The sequence below is a fragment of the Mchenga conophoros genome, linkage group LG17 (genome assembly GCF_057382185.1).
Source record: "Mchenga conophoros isolate Kocher_MC1m ecotype Shallow Benthic linkage group LG17, M_conophoros_male_GT1.1, whole genome shotgun sequence".
Taxonomy (NCBI): domain Eukaryota; kingdom Metazoa; phylum Chordata; class Actinopteri; order Cichliformes; family Cichlidae; genus Mchenga; species Mchenga conophoros.
This window is the reverse complement of record NC_140542.1, coordinates 27,969,274-27,996,416: the sequence shown is the minus strand read 5'-3', so window position 1 is coordinate 27,996,416 and position 27,143 is coordinate 27,969,274. Positions and strand designations below refer to the sequence as shown.

The 27,143-nt window shown below is 41.5% G+C and overlaps 1 protein-coding gene across 1 annotated transcript; it reads left to right on the top strand.

The window, feature by feature from the left end:
• The first annotated feature begins 5,673 nt into the window (after positions 1–5,673).
• prrt4b (proline rich transmembrane protein 4b) lies at positions 5,674–27,082 on the top strand. Its single transcript, XM_085250872.1, has 4 exons — positions 5,674–5,779; positions 11,724–12,864; positions 18,422–18,544; positions 24,414–27,082. Exons 2-4 carry the CDS (start codon positions 11,817–11,819, stop codon positions 26,444–26,446), a joined length of 3,204 nt encoding a protein of 1,067 aa, XP_085106998.1. The 5' UTR covers positions 5,674–5,779; positions 11,724–11,816; the 3' UTR covers positions 26,447–27,082.
• Positions 27,083–27,143: the final 61 nt, after the last annotated feature.

The window sequence follows — 27,143 nt, the reverse complement described above, 5'->3', positions numbered from 1 at the left end:
GGTATCATCAAAGATGAGCTTGTGGGGCCTTTTCGGGTTGAGGATGGAGTCAAGCTCAACTCCCAGTCCTACTGCCAGTTTCTGGAAGACACCTTCTTCAAGCAGTGGTACAGGAAGAAGTCTGCATCCTTCAAGAAAAACATGATTTTCATGCAGGACAATGCTCCATCACACGCGTCCAAGTACTCCACAGCGTGGCTGGCAAGAAAGGGTATAAGAGAAGAAAAACTAATGACATGGCCACCTTGTTCACCTGATCTGAACCCCATTGAGAACCTGTGGTCCATCATCAAATGTGAGATTTACAAGGAGGGAAAACAGTACACCTCTCTGAACAGTGTCTGGGAGGCTGTGGCAGACTGTGTCATTTAAATAATGCTCGGTTGTTTCTAAGGGGCCCAAAGTGAGCCAAGAAAATATTCTCCCTGCCCTTACATTACCACAACCAATTTAAACCATTGCTACACAACTTACTGTTCTTCGCTGACAGGACTGGTGCAGGTGTGGTCTTCTGCTGATGTAATTCATCTGCTTCGAGGTTTAATGTGATCCTACCTCACAAACCATCCTACCAGTTGTTTCTGCGCATGTGCTGTGTATGCGCACAACACAAAATTAGGTGGCAAACCGTCCTATCTTTGTGAGTATGAGCTCCAAGTATACTTTGAGGGGTAAAACTAAGTGGAAAACCATCCTGCCTTCATTAATATGAGCTAGAAGTATACTCTGATGGGTAAAGTTAAGTGGCAAACCGTCCTGCATACTTAAATTTATGTTGGAATTATTGTGTGACAGCAGAAATGTGCATAAACTGTTGGACAGTTTGCCAAAATAGGATGGTTTCTGCAAACCTTGATTGCAATGAGTTTCTTTTTTTTTGTTTGTTTGTTTTTTGTTATTATTGTCTTGCTTTGAGCTCAAAGCTGTTTATTTGCATGATGTAAGAGAATTTAAAGGAGATAACACAACAACACAAAAATGTGAATGAATAAAGGCTGAAAAAAGAAAAACTATGTGTTAGAATGCACATACAAGCTTTTTTAAAGTTGCCCCAGACGGAGTATAAAAATCAACTTAAAGGAGAGATCGGACTTATGCATTCAACATTTTGGCTTCTTATTCACTTCAAACGTGCTGACCTCAACTTTTAAAGGTCCAACAGAAATGTCAGACAATTTCTGTGAAGCAAAACCTTAAACTGCACACTACATAGCACTAGCATCTACAGTGTTTACAAAATGATTAGATTGTATGACATGAACCCTTCTCAAAAGTGTGTATTAGTACTCAGTATACAGTGTGCTTCTTCTTCTTCAGTCCGGTTTAGCATGGAAGATGCATTTGCTTTGTCAGTTCATTATACACACAGTACAGTAGGCTAAAAGTATATGGTCAGGAGGTCAGAACAACAGAGTACAGAAAAAGATATTTGATATAAAAATAGAACAATGCAATTCTAAGTAGAGTAAGTACTTGTAAGGAAACTGGTCTTTGATCAAACCAGGGTAAAGTGAAGGTGGTTAAAAATAGCAAGGAGAGCCAAGGTCAGATATGCTATTAAGGCTTTCTTGCCAATGCTGGTGGGTGACACTGGGGATGGGGCTTCATCTCAGGCAGGTCTACTCAGAAACCGTTCAGGAAATTATGTTTCCTAGCTCTGGGACTGGGCAGATTGTTCCTATTTTTAGGTACTTCCTGGGGATCACTGAGGCAAAGATCTGGGGAATGCTGTACCAAAGGTAATGCACAAGAGTAGCATCCTCTCTTTGGACACCATAGATGTCAATGGAGATTTAAAAAAAAGTGGAACCATTTCACAAAATGATGTGCTAAACTGGCTTAAAGGCAGTGTTGGGACTAACGCGTTATTAAGTAACGCGTTACAGTAACTACGTTATTATTGTGGTAACGAGCACGGTAACTAGTTATTATGCCAAAATCAGGAACGCGTTACTCGTTACTGGGATTTAGATAGGGTCGTTACTCGTTACTTCGTGTGGTGGCTATCGCGGAGCTTCCAAAGATTCAGTAACATTAGCAAGTGGTGGAGGCCAGCAGGTGGATGAAGGAAAAGGGAGGCAGAAGGAAAAGAGACCCGAGGCGGCCGCCGGTCCAAGTAACTTCAGGTAAGAAGTTATGACCTGCAGTCTCTCTGGGTCAGATATGAACCAAGTTTAGGTGGAGTTTATTTTCGTTATTCTGACTTTTTCCGTACTGCGTGCTAGCTAGCATGACGGAGTTTCTATGCAGCTGGGTGGTGCTATGAAGTTAATGATGTTGAACTTTATTTTGTTCATAAGTTATTAGAGTTGCCAACCGTCCCGCCTGGTATTCAGAGAAAATATTACGCGTTTCTTATTATTGAGGTGAAAAGGAACAGTTTGTCCCGTAATTCAGCTACAATGAAAAAGGCACAAAGCTGGAGTTATTCTGTGTCTTTGCTGCACAGCTGCCTCTTCTTCTCTCATTCTCCCACCTCCCTCTCCTGTTTCTACTTCAATCATGAAAACTGATCAATGATCAGCTGATCGGCTCTCTTGTTTGTTTATCGCTCACTTTGCACCGAAAGAGGAAACCAGCGGATGTCGCGGTAAACAACAGCAGCACGTTTAAGCTTGATCAGCTGTTGTTAGAATTTATTTAATATTAATTTCTAGTATCAGCTGATGTTTGCTGGAGCCACAGTTCAAAAAAGCTGCTGGTCATGATGTCGGTTTGGTTATCTGGTGAGAGGGAAACATGAAGATGAAACCAGGAGATGTCCTTACTGGATCATCAGAGCTGTGATGGAGAAACAGGTTTACCTTTTTGGTGACATGAATGAGTTGAAGGGAAGTTATGAACTGTTTCTGAGAGACAAATAACCCCAGGATCCTTTTTTAGGTAGCTGACAGCTGGTAACTGTGCAGGTGCGGATCTAGCAAAGTGTTGCCAGGGGGGCATGTAGGGCATTAACAGGGAGAGGTGGGCACAAGGAAATACTTTTCTTTCTTATTATCATTTAAAATGTCTAGCTTTTAAAAAATAATTATCTGAATCTTACAACAAACGATTGATAGATTGATGCATATATACCATCAAAACAGTGTACATCACTGTCACAACAGTGTTTTCATTCAAAGGCTTTAAGATTTTTCCTATAATGGTGGGCCAGTCTCTAGTCAAAATACCCGGGCCAATTTTCTGTCCCAGTCCAGCCCTGTATGCAGCTCATCTGCAGTCTGGTGTTGCCTACATCTTCCTATTCAGAAGGCAGAATTTCAGAGTTCTGAGTACAATCGAAAGCACCACGACTGCAGTTTTTGTGTTGGATGTAAAAGGCGCACATGACTCTGTGACGTAGGCTAGAATCATGGCAACAGTCAACGACGGTCCAGGTGTGGGATTTCTCTCGTGGAAATATGCACATTATCTTTTCCTTTCTATTGGTAGGTGGCACAGTGCACTGTGGCAAGTAAGCAAGCTAGAAGACTGGCAACGTTATGGAAGAAACACATTAACAAGAGAATTCTGAGTAAAACCAAAGTTACTTTCCCTAGTAACTAGTTACTTTGAAAGTAACGAGTAACTTGAAGTAACTAGTAATGTAACTAAGTTACTATTTTAAAGTAACTTACCCAACACTGCTTAAAGGTCAAATCTAGTCAAGTCGTCAAGTCAAGTGCCTTTATTGTCATTTCAACCATATGTAGTGGTACAGTACACAATGAAGCGAGACAACATTCCTCCAAGACCATGGTGCTACATATAACATGTAACAGACAATTAGCAGAGGACTAAATAAAGTGCAAGCATGCAAAAATTGAAAAAACAAAACAAAATAAAGGGCTGCTGTCCCTTACCTTATGTAAGTGATGGTTATTGATAGAAATTATATATAAAAACTTAGATTTTAATGCAGAATTGCTGATATAATTTAGATTTAGTGATTCAGAGTTTTTGGGACCACCCTACTCTTTTCCAGCCTACCACACTCATACATAGAGCATAAATTTGCACTTATTATTTACTTTAAAGAAGTTGTAGATGGATAAAGACACACAAAACCACAAAAAGAAATTTACTGCAATGCCTGCAATTAATTAGCTGTTTTATAGGTTTCAAGTAGCCAGGTTTGCCGTGTTAGTTATTCTCAATCGATATGTTAGTTCTTGCTCAGAGTATGAATGGGAATTTTTTAAAGTTTAAAGAGCTGTTCTGTCGGTATTCTTGCCCGGCTTGTAAGGTGGTAAGCTTTAATTTTTGGACCAGGTAGGCAGAGCTTGAGACACTTTTGTAAGGATGCATGAACCAAGACTGAGCTACGAGGGAGCTACTGCACACACTTAAGCTTTTTATAAAAGCTTCATCAGTTGAATGTCAAATCACCTGAGGGTGCTGAAGCCCTACACTGATTAAAATGGACACAGCATAAAACACAGGTTAGTGCTCTCTAGGCAGGTAGCTTGCAAAGGGGCTTGTAGAGCTAGCACCAATTGTAGGTATGCTAAAGCTAACTAAAATAGCAGACCCTATCTGAGATTTTTGAAAGGATGTGTAGAATCTGACTGAGAGCTAAGCTTGACTTATATCACTAACACTACACATCTGTTTTTGGCAGTCTACAAATTGTGGGCGTTGCATCAATATGAGACAATGATGTACTTTAGGACTGATGTCCAATGACAGCATGCACTCCCAAAAAGACCTGCAACAAAATTTAATTAAAACAGTAAACATCTGTTTTACTCTTTTAGTTAACACAAACAGAATCTTTCAAAGTGCATATATTAAAAGAGTCTTTGGACCTAAACATGTGATTACAAGCCAAATCAATTGCTGAGGTATGTGGCTGGAAATGTGGCAATGCTGGGGGAGAAAAAAGGCAGGGAAACGAACAGATGTGAGAGTTCTGCTGGCATTTACAGCTCACAAATGTCGGGTAGAAAATAGTGGCAACTTCAAAAACGTTTGAGGAAAATGTGGTAAACTGTTCGACTTGTTTACAATTTGTATCCGCCTTTCTCGTGTTTCTGCACAAGTTGTATTTTGTTAAAGCAGTGTGATTGTGTAACCAGTTAGTTTATCCTGCCAAGAAATGATATAATACTAAAATATCATTAAATACACACGTTGACATTAAAGTGTCAATAGAGAGCAAAAGAGGAGGAGGAGGAGGTCAAAGTGGATGAATGGGTCAAGCTGTTACAAAGGAGACTGCTGTAATCCCGCTCACACCTTAAACCTCCTCACACCTTAGTTACAAGGACGTCAGATCACATTTGGGTTTTACTGGAGGACAGCTTGAGGACACTAAGAACTTAACATAATCTGAACACGTGCTTTGAGTCTGTGTGCTTGTGATTGTGAAAAAAACATCCTCATCAGCACCATCAGTGATATTAGTTCTGGCCTTAAAAACTGCTGCAACTGGATACCAGCAGCTTTTTGCCCGTGTGTGCGCATTCATGTTAAAGGCTGTGTCTGTCATTTTTAAGCATGTGTGTTTGTCCGTGGCTGCGGGTCATCTCCGCTGAACAATTTGCCCAGTGAGGTGTGACCACAGGCATTGTGATGGTGGCCACTCAGTGGACTACAGATGCAAAGAGTGAGAGAGATAGAAAAATACAGAGAGAGAGAGAGAGGGAGAGAGAGGGAGCGAGAGCAAGTGGGAGGGAGGGTGGGAGACTGGAACTCTGTTCCACACAGGCAAACCTACATAGGCTCAGAAACACGATCTCGCCTGCAGCACTCACACTCGAACACCGCTGGCTGTGGATCTTATTTCATACATCTGCGGGTAAGCACCTGACATGTTTTCACCGTCCTTTTCCTCCCTCTGTCTCTCTCTGTATGTGTATTTTAATCAGGTGGTCTTGACCAATAATAAGGTGTGTGTGGATATGACTCCTATAATGCAGGCAGTTGCATGCTGGTATACACACTCTAGCTGCAGTTTTACACACTGATACACACAAACATACTGGATTTCATCAAACATATATAAGATGAAGGGTTGTGGTTGATGCTGGTGTGCAGATTCTTACTAACATCTGGATTTCAAAGCTGAGTAATGGCTAAATATATGTGTATGTGTGTTCCTGTCAGTGAGGCGTCTGGATAAATCTGACATATAAAGATGTTGGCATCTGCAATTTTCACTCTTGTGATTTCGTTTAGCAGTTGTATCTATTTTCACTCACTTTGTTTTAGAAGGGTGTGCAAATGTATGTATGTGCGCTTTGGAGTTAGCAAACCAGCAAATGCTCTTGCAAGAATCGATTGGGGTTTTTTTTTTGAGTGTGTGTGTTTGTGTGTCAGACTGCCCATTTACATGTGAGAGCAACACGCTCCAAGAAGCCAAACAGCGTAATCCAGAAGGTGTTCAAATTCCTGGGATTAACAAGACGTCTTTGGCTTCAGCTGTCACCATGGCAAAGGCAGCCTGTGGAAAGCCTGTGTTTGAAAGCGTCCTCTATAATAAGCGGGTTCACTGCATTCATCAGCTCTAGAGCTAACACAAGCATTAACCCACTACAATGTCATTCTCAATCAAGAGATTGATGAGATCTATCTCAGGGCTGGTCAAACTGGGATTTTTTTTTAAAGAGGTGGTATTTAGAATACATTAGAAAAATACATTAGAAAAAGAATGCCAGAACCAAAAGATAATGCCCTGGAGTGGAAGCCCTGCAGGTGAAAATAGCAAGGAATTAATCTTGTTTGTAAATACAGTGACTCAGGATGTTGTTTGGTTGTCAAGCCAACGGGACTCGGTTGGGAGTCCAGCTTATGATGCTGCCTATTTGGACACATGTGGATGGGTTTAGCTATTCTTAGACATGAGAACAGCTCTCATTATGGTCAATAATGTCCAGGCACTATTGACTGGTTGCACAATTCCATTTGTGCACATGTTGCTGCGAACACATTAGTTACAGTCTAGGACAACAGATGGAGAAATTATTTTTAAAATGATGACAAATGTGCAGCACGGTGGCACGGTGGTTAGCACTGTTGCCGCACAGCAAGAAGGTCCTGAGTTCAATTCCACCATCAGGCCGGGGTCTTTCTGTGTGGAGTTTGCATGTTCTCCCCGTGTTTGCGTGGGTTCTCTCCGGGTACTCCGGCTTCCTCCCACCGTCCAAAGACATGCAGCTTGTGGGGATAGGTTAATTGGATAATCCAAATTGCCACTAGGTGTGAGTGTGAATGGTTGTCTGTCCCTATGTGTTAGCCCTGCGACAGACTGGCGACCTGTCCAGGGTGTACCCCGCCTTTCGCCCTATGACAGCTGGGATAGGCTCCAGCGCCCCCCGCGACCCTGAAAAGGATAAGCGGAAGTGAATGGAAATGGATGATGACAAATGAAGAAAGCTTCAAATTAAACAGGGGCAACTGTAGCTCAGGAGATTTGATGGTTTGATCCCTAACTCCTGTAGTCTGTATGTCCTTGAGGAAGATACTGAAGCTCACATAAGCGCTTGCTTATAGATTTATCACTTCTCTCCCTGTGTTGTTGCAAATACTGAATGATTGTTTATAATATTAGGTTTATCACAAGGAAATTTGTCTTACTTCCCGATCTAATAGAAATAATGCAGATTTAATGCTGCTTCCCACTGTGTCTGACTTCTTTGTCTCCTCCAACAACAGTTCCTCTGGTTGCCGGAGCCTAGAGGCAACTAGTCACAACACGGGTGTTTTGTCACTATTCTATAGGCTCTGTGCAATCAGAAAATAGCAATTTAAGGCAAAAGGGTTGTGCAGTTAACGACAGTTCTTTTAAAAATTGTCTGGGAATCTTAATAAAATTCTCGCTTGTGCTCTTTTGTAAACATGACTACAGTCAGCAGGTGGTTGACCTAGGCTACTGTGAAGACAGAAACTTTGCTTTGCCTAAAAGGTTACTATTTCCTGGCCACAGTTATTAGCCAATCACTGCTAATTTGAATAAAAACACTGTATGGCATCATGGCGACGTAACCACACACAAGATGTTGAAACGCTACTATGGAAGCAGAATTGCAAGTTGAGTTAACTGAGTGATTTCCTTTTTTTTTAGTTTGCAGTATTGTTATGGCATTTAATGCCACAGAATTCTTATTACACACCATGAGCAAAGACAATATAGTAGTTGTGAAAGATAATAAAGAATAAAGGAGGGTAAAGTATCTGAATATTTGCATATGAGGCTCTAAAGCACAATAACACAAATTTTTGATAGTCACACATTCAAATCATCTTGGTTGTTCAGTGCCTGCTTGATATGGAAAGCCTTCTAATTCCCAAGATTTAAAAAAAAAATCCTTTCAAATTTAATACTTAAGTTTGCTCTTTAGATGGGAGATGGAGTTACATTTGAAAAACAGAGGGCCCAAAGGCACGTGGGAGGACGCACGTGCACTTGTATGCTATTGCACCTACACATAACCATGGAAATAATACTAGAGTGAAAACTAGTGCTTGTGAATATGTACACCCACACAGCAGACTCAGAAAACAACAACGATCACACACAACAGTAGCCATTTGCAGGGAGGTAAATTACTCCATTATCCTGGACTATGTCATTGATCCTCAGACCTTCCCGCGCTCATAGAGGGTTTGTTAAATAGTAATGACGCTGGCTGCAGTCAATTCATCTCTATTCGCGACTGCCCTCGCCATTTCAGTCACTCTAGAAAGACCCAAGCCTCCACTTCAGTTACAAGGTTTATATTTCTTGTTTGATTAACTTAAACAAAATTTTGAGTGCACTGATAACAGAAGGGGTTGTCCTGCGATAGTTCCAATTAATTTAGAAACAGCATATGTTTCATGGAGAAACGTGCTGCACCACATTGAAAGCTGACTGCGTGTCAGGTAGCTAATGGTCCCAGAGAAAATATGAGGTATGTGCTTTCTTGTAAACACAGACACGCTGAGACTAAAATGAAAGCCAGGAGTCTGTTGACAGAGTTAATAAAAGAGGTTCTGGGCAGCAAACTAAAATGAGCATCAAGGAGACTGCCGCAGAGTTCGCTCTCTTGGACTAACAATGTCACAATCGAATGTCAACACGGTGTTGTTCTTCTCCTCGCCTGCCCTTGTCTCTTGTTCTCGGTCCATCTTTCTCTATCTCTGCTCCGTTGAGCACACTACAGTGCCAGGCTCCCCACCATCTTTGTCAGGAGCAGTGAGACAAAACGCCAGCAAAATAAGAGAAGGGACTTGCATATTCCCCACAGCCACTTTTTTATAGCTCCTTTCCACTTGCTCGACTGCCTGTCAAACAAGACAATGCCTACAGCAGGCGTGTATTTGATGTGGGGAAGAATGGTAACAGGAATGTTAAAGGCAGTGGCATTAAAGCTCAAGCTGAGTAGGATTTTGGAATAATTGGTGGTTTGTAGTAAGATTATAAGATTGTTTAAATTTGACTCTGACAATTTGTGGTTGAACATTACTTGTAGGCTGCTTTGTTTACATTTTAAAGCTTCAGTTTGGCTTCGGTTTTTATAAGGTCATGTGAGAACATGCACATGAAATGTGTCACCCGCAAAGAAATACTACATGACTGAAGTTACCCTCACTGTAAACTGCTTTATGCTGTTAATTATCACCGCTCTCATCTTTTTTTCTTTTCTTTTTTTGGCTCTGACAAACCTATTTTCTCACCACAAACCAAATTTCCGATGAATGGAGCAGCCCATCTGCCTCATTGGTCCTTTAAACTTTAAGGCACTTTAAAACTTTGTTGGAAAGAAAATGTTTATTTTGAAATATAGTTAAAAATGAGGAAACACAGTTGCTAGAAACACACATTCAAACGCATGCAACCTTTGCTGTGTATCTCCTGGACATCCTCTGATATTATGACTTGAAAGGTAATTTTAAAATTTTTCGCATGTTAGATGCAAGAATAATCCTGATGTTGACGAATATGCATGAAAAATGTCTTAGTTGTTTAATCCAAGATCTAGCAAAGTATGCTTTGAATTGCTTAACTGCTTCCGGTGAATGGCCTGAAAAAACGATATCATAGTAAATATCATGATTATTCGAGAACTGTGCAATCGCTACGCTAAGGAAAGCGATCATTTTACACTCGACATGAGCCTACATGAGTTTCCCATTTACCACACTGCAGGATACTAAATGAAAGTGATACTGAAGTGAAATGTGAGAATGTTAACCAAAATAAATTATATATACTAACCCGCTGTGTAAATAATTGATGATTTATACATCAAATCAACAAAAGGGCAACTACGGATGAAAGATAATTTGCCCCATGCTTCAACTAGATGTTTTTCCCTTTCTCTAAGCCTTTAAAAACTGCTGTCAGAATGTCTTGAAGAATTCAGGAGAGTGCAAGCGTGGGTGTGTGGATCTACTACAGAACAGTACATGTAGGCGAACAAGTTGTACTAACATGCAGAGTCAGATTCATATTCATCTACAATCGTATCACTCATATCACTGCATGCATGAAATGCGACTGTCTGCAGGTTGGCTGGGGCAAGCTCGAACACACAGCCATCTAAAAACATTCTCACCTCCTTGGAATTGGATTTTCCTGCTGTTCAGTCAAAATGCTAAAAGTGGGGAGTGTGTGGGAAGCTTCATGTTTGCCCCCCCCCTTCCAGTTCTCAGTCTTCATATCTAAGCATCTGACTGTGTGCTCTGGCTGATTTCATTCCTTCAGGCAGGGAAGAGAAGGGTTGATGGCTGGACAAAGCCCTGCTTTCCTGATCAGTGGAAGTAATCCAGAGACATCGGGATAAGCAGTGGCTTATTGATCTAAATTGTATGCGTGCTAAAGAAAATGGCAACACTTGAGAGATCAAAGTTAACAGGCAATGCTTTGAAAAAAAAGAGGGATTTAAATAAACTTGTCATAGCGGAAAAGAAAAGCTGACAATGAAGAGGAAGTGTGACATGCCTGATAAAAACAACGAGAGCACGGTAGAGAAGCTTGACTGTGATAGCAGTTTTCTGTGAATATTGATGCTTTTTTTTAAACTCCCACACAAAAAGACCTTTCTCCACTGCTTTAAAGAACAAATAAATCTGAGATTGAAAGAGAGCAAGACCAAAGCTGGGAGTTATTGAGGAGGGAGTTAAGTAAGGCTATGCATACAGGTTGTTGTTCTCACAGGGGAAATTCCTTGGGTGCTCCAGTCTTTTCACTGAGGCAACAGGCTAGTGACTTTGAACTATTCAATGCTCCACAAAAGAATAAGTGGTCTTTCTATTCTTCTCAGAGTCTAACCTCCCCCCAACCCAACTCTTATACATTATTTCTCAACCACTCCTTATAGAGGAGGATGTATATGAAAGGAAGTTCCTTCTCGAATTCATCAGTCCATGTAACAGCCCAACTGCTGCGACACAGTGAGCATGCGAGCAACAGCATGACATAAATACTGACCACGGCATCTGACAGAATACCGCTAATTGTGGGGTGTCCATAATACTTAAGCTCTTGTTGTGATTTGTGGCGGCTGACGTATTTTTTAAGCCTGCTAACTTCAGCAGTCGTTTGTAATGAGTGGCATCGTTTCTATACTTTTTTTTTTTCAAGAATTTGCTTTACAGTCTGGAAAAACAGATCAAAAGCAGGTCATGCTCTAAGAAAACTCAGCCTTTCAAAAAGTGAACACATGCAAATTCTATCAAGTTTTCATCAACTCAAATTTAGCCGCCAAAGAGTGGATGAAAAGTGTGTCACTGATGTCCTCTGTGTTCTTGTCTTCTAGGCCATATTTGCTGGCAAGCCAGCCGGACCCATCTCAGGGAGCAGGAGAATGGAGAACAACATGTGACGGATCTGCACACCACTTGTCGAAAGCATGCTTCGCCTCCACTGGACCTTGGCATTCTTCTTTTGGTATTTTTTGTTACTTCACAGAGAGGCTGCGGCTGACGAAGAGGCCCCCTGGGGATCGACGGCATCAAGTGAAAAGCCACCTGAAGATAAAGTCAGCTCGTATTGGTGGGCCCCGGCTCTGTCGAAGCTCCCTTCCCTTCCCAAACTGCAGTTCGGTATTCCCTTTTATGGGAGTTCAGATAGTAAAGAAGAGGTAGCTGCAGTGACCACACCTGCCAAAGGGCTGACAGAATCAAATGATCAAGCCCAAGAAGGCTCAGGATCTGGAGACGAAAGCATTTTTGAAGCATCTCAGTCACCCACCACTTTGACTCAGGGGCTCCTAACCAGCGTGACTAAGATAAGAAGCGAATCACCTCCCACAGGAACATCAGATTCTCCACACAGCAGCATAGTTCTGAGCGACAATGATACTCTTGTTTCCGACTCCTACTCTCCCACAAGCGTCTCTATCAGAAACACTCTGTTCACCAACAGTCCCACCAGCACTAACGCTCCTGAACAGAATGCAACACATACCCACCCACCATGGGACACAACATGGGTAGCTGAGCCCAGCGCGAATGCCACCGCACAACACCTTCAAGAGAAACACAGTGTTCCTCTGGCAAATGAAGATTTTTCTCCAGAGATCCCTTCAACAATAGCACCAGAAACCACAGTTCCCACTGCCTTGACATGGGCAGTAGCTCAAACCACGACAACAAACCCAGGACTCGTGGAGACCGCACTGACCATGGGACACAATCTGGGGCCGGCTGCTCACACTGCTACCCCAGAAACAATATTTAGCAGAGAACCACAAGATGCATCTGTTAGCATTACCCTCCAAGCTGGAGACTTCACTACATCAGAAGTCCACACAACTCAAAGCAGAACTGAGGCCTGGTCGTGGGCCATGGCAGAGGAGCCAGGGGTAATGTCTAGTGCCCCGGGGATCGATCATAAACCAGTCCTGGAATCCACAACAAGCACAACTCAGATCCAAAAGGTTAACTTACCAATTGGAGGTAAGCAAAGTTAAATCAATAGTAGCTGGATTGACTTGAAAGATGTGATCAATCATGTGTTGACAGGTCTTTAGTGTTCAATAAATGGCTGTCAAAAAGGCTGCAGACAGATTGGCTTGATCGATGACATGTTTGACATGGCAAGAAGTCAAAGGTCAGAAATTTGCATAAAACCCAGATCCAGATGAATCCTTGTAAACAGTCACTGAATACGAGATGGGAATCAGCATTAAAATTATTACACGATATTCAGCATTTGATAAATGGATTGCATCTAACTGCCAGCGTGATGATGGTTTTGAGACGTGAGAGTTGCTTAATAAGTAAAGCAATCAAAAACACGTTGAAACCATTGACAAAATGACACGTCTTCATTATATTTCCAAAGCATCAAGGGAGAAGAAATGATCAGAATGTGTTGAGTAAAGTGTTGTGGGTGGTTAAAATGAGATTTCAAGTGTTGTGTTGTTGTTTACTGGTTAAATCTATACCCCAAGTTAATTTCACATTGCACAATTGCTTCCAGTGAGTAATTTGGGCCACCCTACTAAAAGAAACTATCTCTTTAACCACCTATAATGTGTTTTCATCAGCAGATCAACTCCAACATTGTCTATGCTAAAACCAGAAAAGGGAGGTTATTTTGTCTAAATGTTGTGGGGGTTGCTGTGTGAGGAAGGGGGAAGAGGAGTTGCTCTCCTCGTGCGTATAAAGCGAAAGATGTTAATCTGAAATAGCTTCTGGTAGCCTTTATGTCGCAGGAGACCCTGACACGACACCGAGGCAATACTTTCTTATCCCTGGCCCATCCCCCAACCACTGGTGGCAGTCTGGGGTGTGAATACTTAACGAGCCCTCAGAGGGAGATCCTCCTCCAAGTACAGACACATTCATCATGTGGGGTCAAAGGTCGGCCCTGAAAATGATGAGTCGATTATTCTCAGCAGTTGTTTGGTGGATGGGTACACACAGCAGTGTCCTAGCTTGTGTAGGACACAACTATTTTCTGTTTCTGCAAATAGACCAGATATATGTTAATGTTGGAATTTACTTCAAATATAATTTTTAAGTTGTTTATAAAGTACAATTCGGCAAAAAACTTAATCGGGATGAAATTGTGTTACTTGATGTTCTTATAGATTCACTGTCCTAATGTCATTTTTTGGATTTAGTTAATTTAAATCACTAACTGAATACATTTTAAACTTAACTTTAGATACTCACCAATTACAAATATATTTAAATGCTGCGGTGTTTATACTTACCTATTAAAAAAACATCAGACTTGCCATTTGAGTAGTTTTCCTCCAGTTTTTGTATTTTGTGTGTTTATCACAAAATTGTAAATGTCTTCATTTGTAATTTTCTGCGCACTTTGGTTCTTCAAGCTCAAAAGCTCAAGATCAGCCTTTGACCTTGAAATGCATTTGTTTTGCCTTGTGCTGTTTACAGATTTGAGAATAGATTTTTGAGCTTCATCAAGATGCTGTGTTGTTATGTTGAAATCTTGAGATTACAGTTCTTCCATGAATGTTTTTTTCCACAACAGCAGTGTTGGAATGCAACCATTCCCAATCCCATATCACCCAGTCTGCTTTGGCTGACAGTTATTATGTTTTGTCTGCTGTGATCAGTATTGTCTGCACTTGTTTTTCAGCTGTGCGTGGTGTGGTGGGATACAGCACAGAAGGTGGGTGGGGAGGGCTGCTGTGTTCATGTATCAGTATTCTAAGCGCACGCTCAGCGAAACCACCGCCTCTCCTGTGGGACCATCCGCTCGCCGTCGCTGTTCATGGATGCTGAACATGCTTCTTGCCATTTAGCCTCCTCCCTCCTCTCTTGTGGCCATGTATATTCTCTCTGTACAGACGCAAACCCCTGTCACCTCGTTTCATGGATAAAAATGTCGGCTGTTGCTTTAAAGGTTGAAAATGCCCTGACGAGAAGCTGAGAAGCTTCTGATCATTCACAAAGAAACGTAAACCAGTAACATAAGACTAATTGATGTGCTAGTGGACTGGAGTCATGCAGTGTTTAAATTATTACACGTTACCAAAGGACACAAGTGGAGATTAATAGGAAACTAACAGCATAGCAGCTCTGTGTTATCATACTTTATCCTGATGTGAGCATGCTATCTGTGTACTGTCATTTATTTGAAAGCTGCATGGGGTGAATTGTTTCAGGTGTTGGACACCTTCGCCACAAAAGGAAAAAAAACAGGGGGGGGGGAGTTACATTGATCGAGGGAGCGTTGCCCTTGAGGAGGCTGTCAGGTGTAAAAATAAAACAGCAATGAAAACAGCCATAGCAAGGTCAATTATGAGAAGAGAAAGTGGGGGAAAGAGAACTGAGGGGTGAAAGTGTTGGTTTTCTCAAACCACTGCTGCTAATTTTCATCCAAAAATCTGTCTTTTACCCTGCTGTCTTTCCCTTCATCCCTGTTTCCATTACCGCACTAACAGTCATTGGTGAGTCTAGACCCTTAGCACACTCCATTAATACCTGCAAGGATATATTGTCTCTGTGATCCAAGCACTGTACCCAACTACTAAAGCGTGGCCAATGACAGAGTAATTGATTATGGAAATGGATACAGAGCATGTGACATGAATATCTGATGGCCTTTTATAGATTTTACATGGAAAATGGGCTTTAGTGCAAATAGAGAACACTGCTGGGGCTTACATATTATGCTAATCTTCTCAGGCTTTACCAGCCTGGTTTGTTTTTAGGATTTGACTCACAACTCTTAGGCTGAATAAACTCCATGAAAAGAACTGGCTGAGGAACACATATTAAGCAATGGGGGTGATTTATTACTCTAGCCCAGACTGATTTTAAAGTAAGAGATGCTCTGGGTTCCTGTGTAGCTGCCTTAAAGATGAACCAAATTAGCAACAACGTGATGCAATTTTGTGCAAGTAAGTCACATTAGAAGCAAAATTCAAGATGAGAAACTTTATTGCGCCACTGTTATGAAACTAATTATTAGTACATTTCTTACAAACCATTGCATTCATTCGTTTCATCAAGTCACACAAGGCTTTTATAGCTAAGGAGAGAGTAATGGAGTGCAACATCATCTCCTGTTTATCATTTCTGGTAGCTAAAGATAAAGGGAAGCTCCATCATCACTATACACTGTGTTATTGTGGTACACTTAGACTCGCCACGGCCGCTAATTATGTTTATTTTTATTTTGGGTGGCCATAAATGAATTGAATTATATGAAGCTATAGCCTGTGGTGAGGAAGGCACTGAGACATTCCTTTTCTGCTGTGACTGAAAAGCAACTGAATGAGACTTTAAGGTCACGGAGACCAAAGAAAATTATGGATGTACTAATTAGGTAGAGGCATACATGATAAGTCAGCAGAGGTGTGGAAAGTTGAGCTGTTCAATAAGAAAAGTGGAAAGTTAGCACATCCATAGTTAGCTCATACATCCCTGTCAACTGTCTACTGTTTTATTTTGCAATTTCAGCAGTCGCTTTAAAAAGCTGGTCATCAGTTTGTGATGAGCTACAGATATGAGTGAACTCTCTCGTCACTCTCTCTTCCTCGTTTTTAGCAGATCTTGTTTGACATTGTTATTTACTCGCTGCCTGCACTGCAGATCTGTAGTGATTTAGATGTGGCGTACACACACATAGTATTAGCTCCCTAAAAAAATCAAAATTATGAGTTGAACTTAACTGTGAATATTTTTACAACAATCAGAATAATAACAAAATTGCAGTGAGAATATATTGCCTACATTTCTGGCAACACAAAGTAATTGCCCGCTAAACCTAATAACTGGTTGCATCACCTTTGGCAGAAAAAAACTGCAATCAAGCATTTGTGACAACTGGCAATGACTCTTTCACATCGCTGTGGAGGAATTTTGGCCCACTCGTCTCTGCAGAATTGTTTTAATTCAGCCACATTGGAAGGTTGTTGAACCTCATGCCAAATCACCTCAGTCGGATATCAGCCTGGACTTTGAGTAAGCCACTCCAAAACCTTTATTTTGTTTATATGAGGCATTCAGAGGTGGACTTGTTAGTGTGTAGGAAAATGAGGAAAAGTGAGGCCTGCAGTTCTTTAGATGTTTGTGACCTCCTAGATGAGTCACTGATGCAGTCCCTGAGCCTGGTTGTGCCTGGTTTCTTCCTGTTAAAAGACAGTTTTTCCTTTCCACTGTCGCCAAAGTACTTGCTCATAGGGGTTCATCTAATTGATGGAGTTTTCTCTGTTTTCTCTGGATCACTGCAGTGTCTTCACCTTAAAATCTAAAGCATCTTGAGGAAACTGTTGCAATGATTTTGCACCATATAAATAAAACTTAACTGAATTGATTTGCTGTCCCTTGCCTGGCTTCCACAAACAGAGCTAGACCAGAGAAAAAGCCCAGGACATACACAGAGTTTTATACTATTATTTTAAAACCTCATAATGTTAAACATTAACAAGCATAGCAAGCGTATGTAATGAAATAAAAAGGTAATGTGTAACATGTCCTCATCAAATACAATATTTTTTCCTACTAATCATTTGTTCAGATAGACCGCAATATAATAACATAAGCAAAGAAGACACTTAAAACTTAAAATACAAACTTGTAGTGTGAGATACTGCTGGGCGTACATGAGCTATATTGTCTCTCTTTTTTTTTTTCTTACTCTTTTTGGCTGAACTGTAGCTCTCGCTGTGTGAAACCGATTTATTGTAGGACTTTTTAAACTAACAGATGACTCGGGTACTATCTGCTTGACCTAGATTAGTCTCTAAGATAGAAGGCATTGCCTTGTAGCTGTTCTGATTTTTTTCACAACTCATTATCTTCCACTTTATTTGGTATTTATTTTTTCATTAATATTAATTCTGAACTTATAGCCTAAAACTGTACCTGGTATCCCTGGCTTCATTACATAGTCAGCTCATCCGGTTTTCCCAACAGGTTTCTTCAGCGCTCTAAATCTTTTCTTCTGTCTTTGTGACTGTTGTAACACACAATTCCTGCGTGGGTGGCTAACTACGAAAATATTTTGTGATTCAACCATACTGAGCTAAAGGGTTGAATAATGCCATGTGTAGTAATAACTACACATGGCATTTTGTGTAGTTATTAACATTAGCACTCTCTCGCCGTCTTTCTTGCATCATTTTTCCTCTTTGTCTCCTTTATGGAACGCAGCAGCTCTAGACACAGTCTGGATTTGCAGTGGACCAGGATGTACACACCCATGCACATACACATAAGGATGTCAATGTAATTAGACCACACAGGCCTATTCCACTGTGCTATGCTATGGATGACTGAATACAACTAAGTGGGTGATAGGCCGATCCCTGACAGAACTGGGTTAAGAAATATAGTTCTTCCATTTGCTACAGTGTTAAACCTCAGATGTGCTTTGAGCAGAGAACAGAGAGGGTTAAGTTTTCTTTTGGGTATGCTAATCTCTTTAACTCAGACTACTTTAAAGATGCCAGTGCTATTTAAAATGCTATTTTAATTAAATTGATCACTTTGAGATCTCGCCTAGGTTAAACTGCACGTGTCTCCCCAGATCTGCCAGGCAAAGAGGATAAGGAGGATGAGAAAGGTGTGGTTCAGTCGACTGCAGACAATGATGGTGACATAAGTTTGGCAGGCATTTCCACGCCGTCCAATGAGCTGCAACAACAGACAGGTGAGCAAACACATCCCTCGAGATGTAAACAAACACTGTCTTCCTTCAAAAATCGAATCCATTTTAGAAGCATGTGTTTGCACTGTCATACTGTTAGGAGGACAAGCAAAAGTCTGCATGCTGTTACTTTCAGAAGCCATCCTCTAAATGTTTGCGTATGTGTAAATCTGTCAGAAGACTGGGAGAAACAATTACCTGCATCCATTGCCTGAGGCTACTAATTGCTTCCAATGGGAGGGGGGGAAAGTGCTCATCCAACAGATAGGGAGCAATGCCCAACCACTGAACAGACTTCTAGGTACTACTTCTAAAATACACAATTATTGATCCAATGATAACAGTTTCTATTACAAAAATAAAACGCACAGTAGTGCAAATCTTGCTGGCCAATGATTATCATCATTAGTCATCTTTTTGCATTATAACAAAGCAATATCCACTTTTGAATTAAATAAAGAGAATGAAAAAAATAGAAATAAATGCATTAATTCTACTTGGTCGATGTGGATTTTTTTTTTTATGCTACAGTTGTCTGGAACCATGCTGTCAACAGTTTTTTAAAAAAGTAATTTAGAAGCATTTGCATCTACTTCAAACATTTCCACATGTCACTGGTTTTTATTAATAGCACGAATCTTTACAGCTCAAACAGGCAAAGTCTGATGGAAGCATTTTGGCAAGCGAGTACACATAGAATAGTACTCACTAGGAAATCCAACATTGTAGGTCACTGTGGTGCTAATAAATAATAATAATAGCAGCAATAACAATAAGAATGCCTAGGCTATACAAAGAACACGCTACAACTGGATCAAACCTCTTTTCATCGCCTCACTTCACATTAAAAAGAAAAAAATCAGATCAATTGTAAGAATGTGTTACAGTATAAATGTGAAATTCACATATTAGTCTAATTATTTGTGAATCATATACAGCTGATTTCTGATCAGATATCTGTTGAAGAGATTCACTTTCAGCCCACTTCACAGAAGCAGCTGTAACCCACATTACCTCACCCAGAATAGCCAATACTGTCAAGTGGTTTTCAAAAATAGACTTCAAATGTGCCACCTGCTGAATATGGCTCGCAAGTAAGTAAATGAAACAATAATATTACTAGTGTGCGTATCTGTTATTTAATAGTGTTCTCCCTAAAGCAAAACAAAAAAAAACAAGGAAGAAAAATAAAATAAAATAAAATAAATGTGCTGATGAGAATGTCTGCTCCGCATAAAGTTATCGTAAAATCAGGCCCGCTGCATTGTGTAGAACTGTTTAAGTGAGAGATAAAACCTCAGTCGTACAGGTCCCAGCACAACTGGCCCCTCCTTAGTATGCATCGGATTTCTCCATGAGCTCCCACGAAATTACTTTTTCTGAAGTGAGCCAAATTGAAGATGAAGGCGATCAGAAGAAAACTACATGGTTCCCTTAGTTTAGTGATACAGAATCAACATGCTGTGAGTTAAAGATGGGCGTGGGGTAGCTGGAGTCCACGTATCATCAGAAGAACCCTTCTACTTCATTATCTTAGCTGGTAGACATGTGAGGCACCTCAGGTGAGACCTTTGAAAAAATATTGCCGTAAACAGTTTATTTTGGGACACCACGAAACAAACGATAGCGTAAAATGAAACAATAGACGTTTTTATATCGTCAACTGATATATATCGTTATATCGAACAGCCCTAGCTACGGGAATGCCAGTTGGTGGATTGGTCGACTCCTGAATGAAATGCTACTAGTCTAAAAGGTAGAAATCTTCTAAACATTTGTGACTTTCCCCTACTTTTTTCCCAAGCCCCACCTAGAAGTTCACATCTGTGGATTTGGAACTCGACTGGATGATTTAAATACTTATGTTGCATAAAATCCTGAGTGTAAACCTCCCTCACTAGAGTTCTGGTTAGAGAATGGCAAATAAATCGGAAATCTCTTCTCCCTTGCGGCACTGTCTTGTGACAACCATAAGTAACCTGCACTGTTGCCAATTAACTATAACGACAAGCAGCTTGCTGCTGTCACATTTTCGAAATCTGTTGTTGCTACTGCAATGAAGGCAAATAATTATTGTTACATAAGCTGTCACATAAACGGGAGAAGATGCGAAAATTATCCATTCATTCAGATTCGATGCCTTGTCTTTGTGCGGAGGTTTTGTCAGAGCTCCAGAGGTGACACAGCTTTATTACTGAACGTTGCCATGCTAACACAAAAATGCTGAACATTGTGAAGTATGGGAGCACTGCCACTGTAAGCATTTTACAGTAGTGTGCTACCATTAACGGCGAGCTCAAAGCACCATCGTATGTCTCACAGAGCTGCTCATTTTACATCTGTGATCCCAACAAGCAGAACAATTCTCAAGTAATTAAAAGATTATACTTTGTTTTTTAATAGTTCTAACCCCTCAGAGTCCACAAAAGACCTCTTGAAGTCTTTCTGTGTAAAAGGTTCCCAGCATAAGAGGCGAGAGTGTGTCAGAGGCAAGAGTGAGCAGCCGCCGGCACATACCAAACCCTCCTGAGGCCGCTCAGTCGGCCAGCAGCTCAGATGGGACTCTTATTGACATGAGGAAACAAAACAGGGCGATCATTCAATACCCATCACGTTTTCCACTCGGCCTGCCTCAGTGGAATCCAAGTCATTGCCCTGGAAAGCAGACAAGTGGGCACACAGGTCATTGACATAATGCATATACTAAAACACACCTACTTTATCAGTGGCTGCCACATTCAGAATGTCTGCAGCCATGGGTTTGTTTAATACTCGAACCACATTTCCCACACAGCGACTGTGTTCTGTGATAAGATGACATAGTTGGAGTCAGTGCGAGTACATAGACTGTTTCTATGCTGCTAGTGCGATAACTTTTACAAGATTAAACATAATTTTATCTTATTTTTATTTGATAATAATGAGTGTGTAAGATTTGTTTGCTTGTTTTTTGCATTTTGCACTGATGCAACATGGAATTTGAATTAACCAGTTAACCAATTATCATTTCACTACACTGGAGAAAGGGTTACTGCTGACCTTGATTAATCTTTAGATATTTATTTATGCTTGCTGCATTGCACCAGTGCTTGTCAGCCCACCACATTTGTCCGGACTTGAATATCGTGTTACAGACATTACACATTCCCAGACAATGACTTCTAATGACACTAGTGAGCGCTGACTTTTCCTATAATGGCATCATGAGGTTGACTTTTGCAGCACTGAGTGCTGCACAACTAATATTGCATGTCTTTAGCATTCCCGTTTTGTCAGACTAGCAGTCCAAAAGTCAAGGGTACTGTAAATATAATGAGACAAAACAGGGACTGTTATGAAAGTAATAAATGTTTGACCACTTCGTGTTATATGTCAAAAAGGTGGTTTTATTTCTGTCCTTTTTCTAGGCAGATAATCAAGATTTCCTTGGAGCGCTTTCAAATTTAAAGCATGTCGCTGTTCCACACCCATCGGGGCTTGTGTTTATAATTCAGCCATTCTGAATTATGGCAAATTAAATGTCAGCATGGAACAGGATGTTTAGTTCTATTTTGCTTAGCAGACTTAATGGTTGCACAGCTTGTACTTAGCAGAGCAGAATGTGGTGTGAAAGTGCTGACTGCAGACTTGCACATCTAAATCTCTTTCCTGCTCTTAATAATCCAGCATCATCATGAGAGAGAGAGAGGGAGAGAGAGAGATGTGTAACAGAGCCACGTTGAATGCATCTTGCTATTAAAGCTTCATTAAGACTTAAGTGAAAAAAACAAAACAAAACAAAGCCACTCACAAAAATCGATCCTTGCGTTTCCGCCCGCTGCTCTGGATCAGCTCAGGGTGTGAAATAAAACTGCTGCATCACATTTAGAGATGCAGAAGTGAGCCTGCGGTGGGCTCGTATTTCCTCAGGCTCAATGTTTTCATCAGTACCTGGGGCTGTGACTCAGCACTGAGGTCAGGAGATAAATGTGAATAATGACAAAACAAACACAGGCAAACAGCAGAGAGGTGCTTTTGCTAAAGCGCTTGTGAAAGTCCTTTTCTGCTCATAGGGATCTGATGATGGCTTTGTTCACAAGTAGCTTACAAATCCATGTAAATGCAAGGATTCACACCCCAAAATGAACGCATATACAGACACAGGTTTTATGGAAAGCACAAAATAAAGGAGTTTTCACGTTGGAGCAAAAAAAAAAAACCCAAAAACTGCTATTTCCATCTGGAGCTGCTGACATATTAAACGTAATAGAAACTGCAGCTGCCATACATTGAATCTATATACTTGGAAAAACACCAGGAAAAGCACAAAAATAAAGCATGGGAAGAGACTTGTAAAACTCAGGGCTGTCAAAGAGAAAAGTGGATTTGGTAAAGAAAACTGTCCCTGTTCAGAAATAACAAGCCCACCTATGGGAGTTTCCCTGTTTGCAGGCGGGAGTCGAAGGAAAATCAAAAACAAAAGAATGAATTAGGTGACCAGGACAGGGTGGGATGGGAAACGCAAGAATATAACCCATAAAAGACATGTGAGAAAGAGTTCAGAAAACCACATGAATTCTGCTTTTATTTTTACTCAGGAAACAAATTAGACATCTTCGGCCTATAGGCAAAGATTTGGGGGGGGTTGCGGTTCTGAAGTCTACACATTCATGTTCTTAAACAGGCATTTAACATTACCACCGGATATAATGGATTCTCCAGTTAACGCTAGATGGGTTTCAATTACTGTTGCAGACAAAAGTAGTGGGAGTGCCTTTTATCTGCACTTGGGCAATATTTGAATCAATAAAAACATCACTTTCTGACACGTAAATGATTCCAAAATATATCTATGAGTGTGCACTACATTAAATCTGCCTGCTGTGTGATTTAATAGGCTGTCAGTTTATCCTGCCCATTTGTCCCTGTCTCTGTGGTCTCTTTTAGCACCTGAATTTTTATGGTGGAGTTATTGTCTCTGATAAGCCTGCAGCAGAATGACTAATGATCCTGTGTGTGTGTGTGCAAATCCCTGATATGCAGTTAGAAGCTGTTTCTCTTCAGCTGCATTTGAATACATATTCTTTATAAGCTTCCATTGTTAGCATGGGTCCTTCTTTTTTTGTTGTTGTTTTGCTTTTTTTCATGGTGAACACAGTATCGGTTGTGCTTTATGAAAAAGAACAAGCACCAGTTTGTGGAGCTCAGTGATGCAGAGACTAGAAGGCTGAAAAAATGTTTGTCTGATTGCCCATCTGTGAGGCATTATGCTGTGTGAAGTCCCTTATGTACATCCTTTTCGAGTAATTGAAGTGCATAAACATGTACAGGGTAGATGAGCTTTGCAGACGTCTCTGCAAATTTTGTACAAACACACATATGCATGGCTACTCCTTAATTTACAAAGCCAAGCCACTTCCTTTGCAGTGCTAAAACATGTCTAACAAAATCACAATTAACTATAGCTGCATGGAAACTCCAGATGGCTTACGTAACGCAAGAACTAGCTCTTGTGGTTCGGAGTGGGCTGATCTCACTCACACACACTCACATCACACACCCACACTCAGCCACACATGCATACCTCTGCTTTTGGGCCTCGCTCGGTTTGAACAGCTTACAAGATTTTACACAGGATTAGCACATTAGGAGAACGTTCCCCATCCTGGGCCCGAGCCCATTTGTGTTCTGACTCTGATAGTTTTACTATTAAATGCTTCTGTGTATTCTCATTAGAACTCCATTAGTGCATTTTCAAGTGATATAAAAGTGTCCGTACATGTTTACAGCTACTGTCAATTCAAAGTTTATGCATTTTCTTTTTCTCTGTTTTTATGAAAACTCATTCAGTTATTAATGTTCCAGAATCATCTCTACTTTTTTCTTTTTATAGACCTTCCCCGTGAAACTCCCCATATACTTCTGTATACTGAAGACTGGATGTCCACCTCAACCAACGTCGCTAAAGAAGGCTGTAATCGCTCCACCACCACGTGGGATTCCACAACCTACATGGACATTAAGCCCACAGAAAACGCCACTGTCATCAACCAGTCAAGTAGCCCCTTTCTGATCCCAGCTCCACCGATGTTGGTGCCCTTGTACACGGACTGGAACAGCGCTATGGCCACGTGGGGCCTGGCCTGGGAGGCCCACATTTACGGCGCTGGTTGCGTCTTTGCGATGCTGACGATTGCCTCAGCACTGAATCTGCTCTGCTTACCACTGCGATGCCCAACTGGTTGTGGCTACTTTGCTCTGGTTAGCCTGTTCCTATTAGCTGCTGGTTGTACCAGGTCCTTCTCACTCCTGTATGATGCCTATGGCCACGAGGACCGCCTACCCTCCACAGAGGCCTCACTGATGCTCTACGAAGCACCGTTTCCCTGCCTCACTGCAGCTTTTGGTCTGGTTTTCCTTCTCCTGTCCATGCGCTCACGGATGCAGCTTTCCTACTCGGCCTTTCAGAGACCCTGTTTCCTGGCCTGCCTGGTTGTCCTGCATTTTGCAGCTGCGTTCGGTCCAGTTACATTTCTGAAGTTCTACCAGCAAAAGCCTCCTCTGTGCCTCTTTCTGTCACTCATCTCCCGGGGAACCTTTGTGGCACTGGCAACTTTTCTATCAGCTGCCTATTTTGTGTTCTATATCTACGTGCGGGCAGACTCGAAGCACATCTATCACCTGAATAACACATCTCCAACGCCTGCTGAGCGCTACAACCGCTGCCCTTTTGCTGAAAGCAGGGAGTGGGATCGTGCTGCTGCAACGGTGTGTCTTTCAGCATTGTTTTCATTGGCGTGTGCAGGACTTCAGTTATACGCAATGCTCAATGCAATGGGTGTTGTGGGTGGAGCGGAGGTCTTCCATCCTTGGCCGTGGTGGGCGTTCCAGTTTAGCTGCAGACTCTGTGAGCTCGGGGTTTGTCTCACCTTAGCCTTAGTGGTTGCACAGCCAGTTTATTGTTCTGACCACCTTCCAGCTGCTGGAAGTTGTTGGACCGAACTGTTGGCATCCAAGTCACCCATCCTGCCTGGGAGCTACCAATGGACCCTGAGTCAGCAAGAGAAGCTAGCTATTGTGGACACTATTGGACTTGGAGAGACTGAGAGTCTCCCGCTTTACACTCTGGTGGATGAAAGACTTGGCAGCAGTCTGAATGGCCTGGACCTCCTCTACCACAGTAACCGGGCTTTGGCTTACCGAGACCTGGACATGGATTTACAGAGTTCAGAAAAACCTGAAGATACAGGTGGCAGAGAGCCTTCAGGTGCATCTTCATTCACCAGTGACTCCACCGCAGACCTACGTCCACCTTCACCCATCAACCTACGTCGCAGCATAGATGAGGCGCTCTTCAGTGAAGCCTTGTTTCCCATGAGCCTCTTCAGCCCTGCTAGGCCTTTTCAGTGCAGTGACCAATCAGTAAACAAGCACTGGACACTTCCCAGCAACGGACTCTGTGATCCCGTCTCTGCCGACGCTGGCCTTTATCGGACCTCCTCCTGCATGGAGATAGCCTCTCAACCCCAGCCACCCGAATCTGAGGGTAATGGTGTTGAAGGTGCTCCGCCATCTCCCTCCCTGAGCTCTTCTTCCAGCTGTTCATCACCTGAACGATGGAGGGGAAGCTCTTCCTCCTCTTCCCTCTACCGAGCCTCTCTTGGAAGCTCGCTGGTCCTCTGCGCAAGCCCAGAGAGACATGCACGACAGCTTCTCCAACAAGGCCGCACGGGTAACGTGGCATCCTCTGGCCACCAGGGCCATGCAGACCTGCAGAGGCACTATCACACATTGGGAGCAGCCTCACAAGAGAGCCTGGATCTAGACACGTCGACAGAGGCAGACCGATCTGTCCAGGAGGAATTCATCAGTGTTTGCAGACAAATCGATGCTTTGAGCATCTGCAGTGAGACTATTGATTTATGAAGTAGTCTGGTCAAATGAGGGTTATACTGAGGACTTTAGGGTGACTACTATGTGCAGCAAGCTGACTGTCCAGGAATTTTACAAATTGATAGTGCATGGTTAGCGGTGTATACACTATGGAAGAGCTACAGCTGCCAAAATATAGTTTTTGAAAGGCTTTGTTATGTGGTAAAAAGATAAAAGGGTCTAAGTGCCAAGAATGTCAAAAGCCAAATGGCAATTTGTAACTTTTACATGTTTGATAAAAGCAAGTGACATTTGATACAGTCGTTTAGTGAGTGGTGATCTAACAAGAACTGATTTGTACAAATAATTTTATCGCATTCCAACATTCCAATAGATAGTACTGTGAGTGAAGTAAGCACTTATTAAATACTACTGAAGTCAGACTCCTTCCAGTTCTACAAAATCATCAGTCAAGTATTTCAAGCTTAAAAAACAAAAACATACCACTAAGCTACGCATTTGCAGTTATGATGCAGCAGTGCCCTCTACCGGTATTAAGCACAAGCTATTTGTCACATGCTTCTATATAAACAATCCAGACAGCATATTAATGACCAGCTTACTAACTTATTTATGTTTATCTATAACTTTGTCAACATATTGTTTAATAAAGATTTGTTTTTATAGTAAGTTTGCTTCTTTTATATCTTGAAACAAATAACTTGGTTCATACAAAAAGACAACAGCCCAT

Excerpts from the sequence above, each read along its gene's own strand:
- prrt4b (XM_085250872.1), top strand. The coding sequence starts at position 11,817 with ATGCTTCGCCTCCACTGGACCTTGGCATTCTTCTTTTGGTATTTTTTG. Across the intron at positions 12,865-18,421 it reads GGTTAACTTACCAATTGGAG|ATCTGCCAGGCAAAGAGGAT; the intron begins GTAAGCAAAGTT and ends GTGTCTCCCCAG. Across the intron at positions 18,545-24,413 it reads TGAGCTGCAACAACAGACAG|ACCTTCCCCGTGAAACTCCC; the intron begins GTGAGCAAACAC and ends TTCTTTTTATAG.